General features: G+C 37.1%; 1 protein-coding gene across 1 annotated transcript; it reads right to left on the bottom strand.

Annotated features, from left to right (window-relative positions):
- Positions 1–1,122: 1,122 nt before the first annotated feature.
- LOC108368337 (uncharacterized) lies at positions 1,123–1,789 on the bottom strand. The gene is made up of 3 exons (XM_017623184.1): positions 1,777–1,789; positions 1,437–1,717; positions 1,123–1,343 (listed from the first exon to the last, which is right to left on the bottom strand). The coding sequence occupies exons 2-3, from the start codon at positions 1,589–1,591 to the stop codon at positions 1,181–1,183; spliced, it is 318 nt and encodes a 105-aa protein (XP_017478673.1). The 5' UTR covers positions 1,592–1,717; positions 1,777–1,789; the 3' UTR covers positions 1,123–1,180.
- Positions 1,790–2,129: the final 340 nt, after the last annotated feature.

The following is a 2,129-nucleotide window of genomic DNA, read 5'->3' as shown; positions in this document are numbered from 1 at the left end:
TCTTTTCTATTAATAATAATAATAGATTGGCACTTACACATATGTTAGTGTTTGGCGAAGCTTCTCCTCCTTTTCTATTATCTTCAATAAAACCACGGGTGCGCTCATTCGAAATCCCTGCGGCGCAACTGGGTTTCTTCATGGTCCATCGGAACCGAGATTTTTAATACACTCCACATTGAAAGTACCAGCACAACACACAGAGCTTCAACAACGAGCGATTTTTGTTAACCACATCAGCAACCACGGCTTTTTATAACACCAACGCTTTTTATCCCTGCGCCAGCGAAATTGCCAGTGATTCAGTCAGCTGTGCCACAAACCAGCCAACCGGCAACTACAGCACCAACAAACTCAAACACAACCACACTCAGCTTTCTTGCTACGACACCTAAATTTGCCAGGACACCAACGAGCATACAGCACTACAACCACCAAACACCAATCACTTCTAATTCAAGCTCCGTGGTTATAATTTCAATTGCACTTGTTAGAAAATTGCTAAAAAAAAACGTTTTTAAATTCAATGCGCGTGTGCTAACTAGAATCTCGCGAGTGTTTAAACTGAAAATATACAATTGGAGCATTTAATTTTGAAACCACACTGTTAATAATTGAGGTTAGTCTGTCCGTCCACAAGTGACAACAGCGAACAGGTGTTCTTGCAACATTAACATATACACACACAGTGTCACACAGTACTCGTTGGTTTGCTACACATTTTTTTAGAGTCTTGGTTCAAATTGCGTCCGCGAACGGCAACCAAAAAATAATTGCACTTTGCAAACACGCGTATATATACACTCACAGCAGTGATCCGTATCACATAATATTGTTAATGAAGAATTTCGATTTTGTTTAAATTCACAGTCCATAATCATAATCTTCATTTTTCTGATCGTTTTTCCACTTCACCTTTTATTTGGGTTAAATTCTTTTGTATATTTGCGAACACTTTGTCACTGTTTCGAGGATACATAACCTCTAAATTTTATTATTTGCATTGAACCAATAGTAGATTTTCACTAAATCACTACGCATAAGCGATTCAACTCCGTATAATATTGCACATTTTTTAACATATATATTTGCTGCGTACGTTGCACACATCACGATTTTACCACGTTTATTATTTACGCCTTATTGCGTACCTTGCATAGCTTATCAAAGCGCGTAGATATTAGTATGCATTGTTGGGTGGCGAGTGGTATGAAAGGCGCAACATTTTGATGAATTGCTCGGCAACTTGCTTGTTTGGAGAAAAACAATATTGATCGTATAAAGGCAGCTTTAGGTGAATACGATCCACAAAACGAATTACGTTAGGAAGAATGAAGCGCAATCTGAAAATGAGAAAAAGGTTACGAAAAAATCGAACAAAAGCATATGTAATATGAAAATATATTGATTTGATACCACTACGTTCGATACGTTACACGATGCCCCGAAGCCGACAGAAGATGCCTTGTTTTTTTGGGATCGAGCAAACGGTCGCAGTTTTAAATATGCCTGTGGCACGGGGCAGCATTTTTTTTCGTTTGTTGGAAAAGCATACGTATGTATGTGCATATGCCAGATTTTTGGTTGCCATGCTATACAAAGATGCCAATGGCAAACACCATATCACCCCAGTGTAGGTAATCCGTGGGTTCCTTCTGCAGTTGGTAGCAAAATTATTTTGTTGTATACTTCCACACAAAGTGCATTCATCGCCTTCCTGGAAATTGAACAATTATAAGAATATGGTAAAATATTTGTAGTACTACATATACTCACGAAACCGCGTGGCCATTCACTAAATAACCCAACCTTTGTTAATGGAAAACAACCTTTTTGTGGAATCTATGTAGATACAAAAGTTCCACATAAAGCACCTCATAAGCAGCGAACAATGATGGACAACTTTCCAACAGTTCGCTGTATCAACATGGGTGGACCATACTAACGATAATTTTTGTAATTCAATCTGTAATAACTGGCCAGGCTTACATAAAAATATGAATATTCTGCAATTCAATTGTTAATTACTGGCCATGCTTATATGAAAATACTTTTTCATTAAAAAGCCCAAAAAACTTTATTTACAGATTTAAAATTTTTAATATAAAATACAAAGGTAAATATGACAT

This window comes from Rhagoletis zephyria, unplaced genomic scaffold (assembly GCF_001687245.7).
Source record: "Rhagoletis zephyria isolate East Lansing unplaced genomic scaffold, Rhagoletis_zephyria_1.1 Rzeph_scaffold_03077, whole genome shotgun sequence".
NCBI lineage: Eukaryota > Metazoa > Arthropoda > Insecta > Diptera > Tephritidae > Rhagoletis > Rhagoletis zephyria.
The sequence above is the reverse complement of the archived record's forward strand: the minus strand, read 5'-3'. Positions and strand labels throughout refer to the sequence as shown.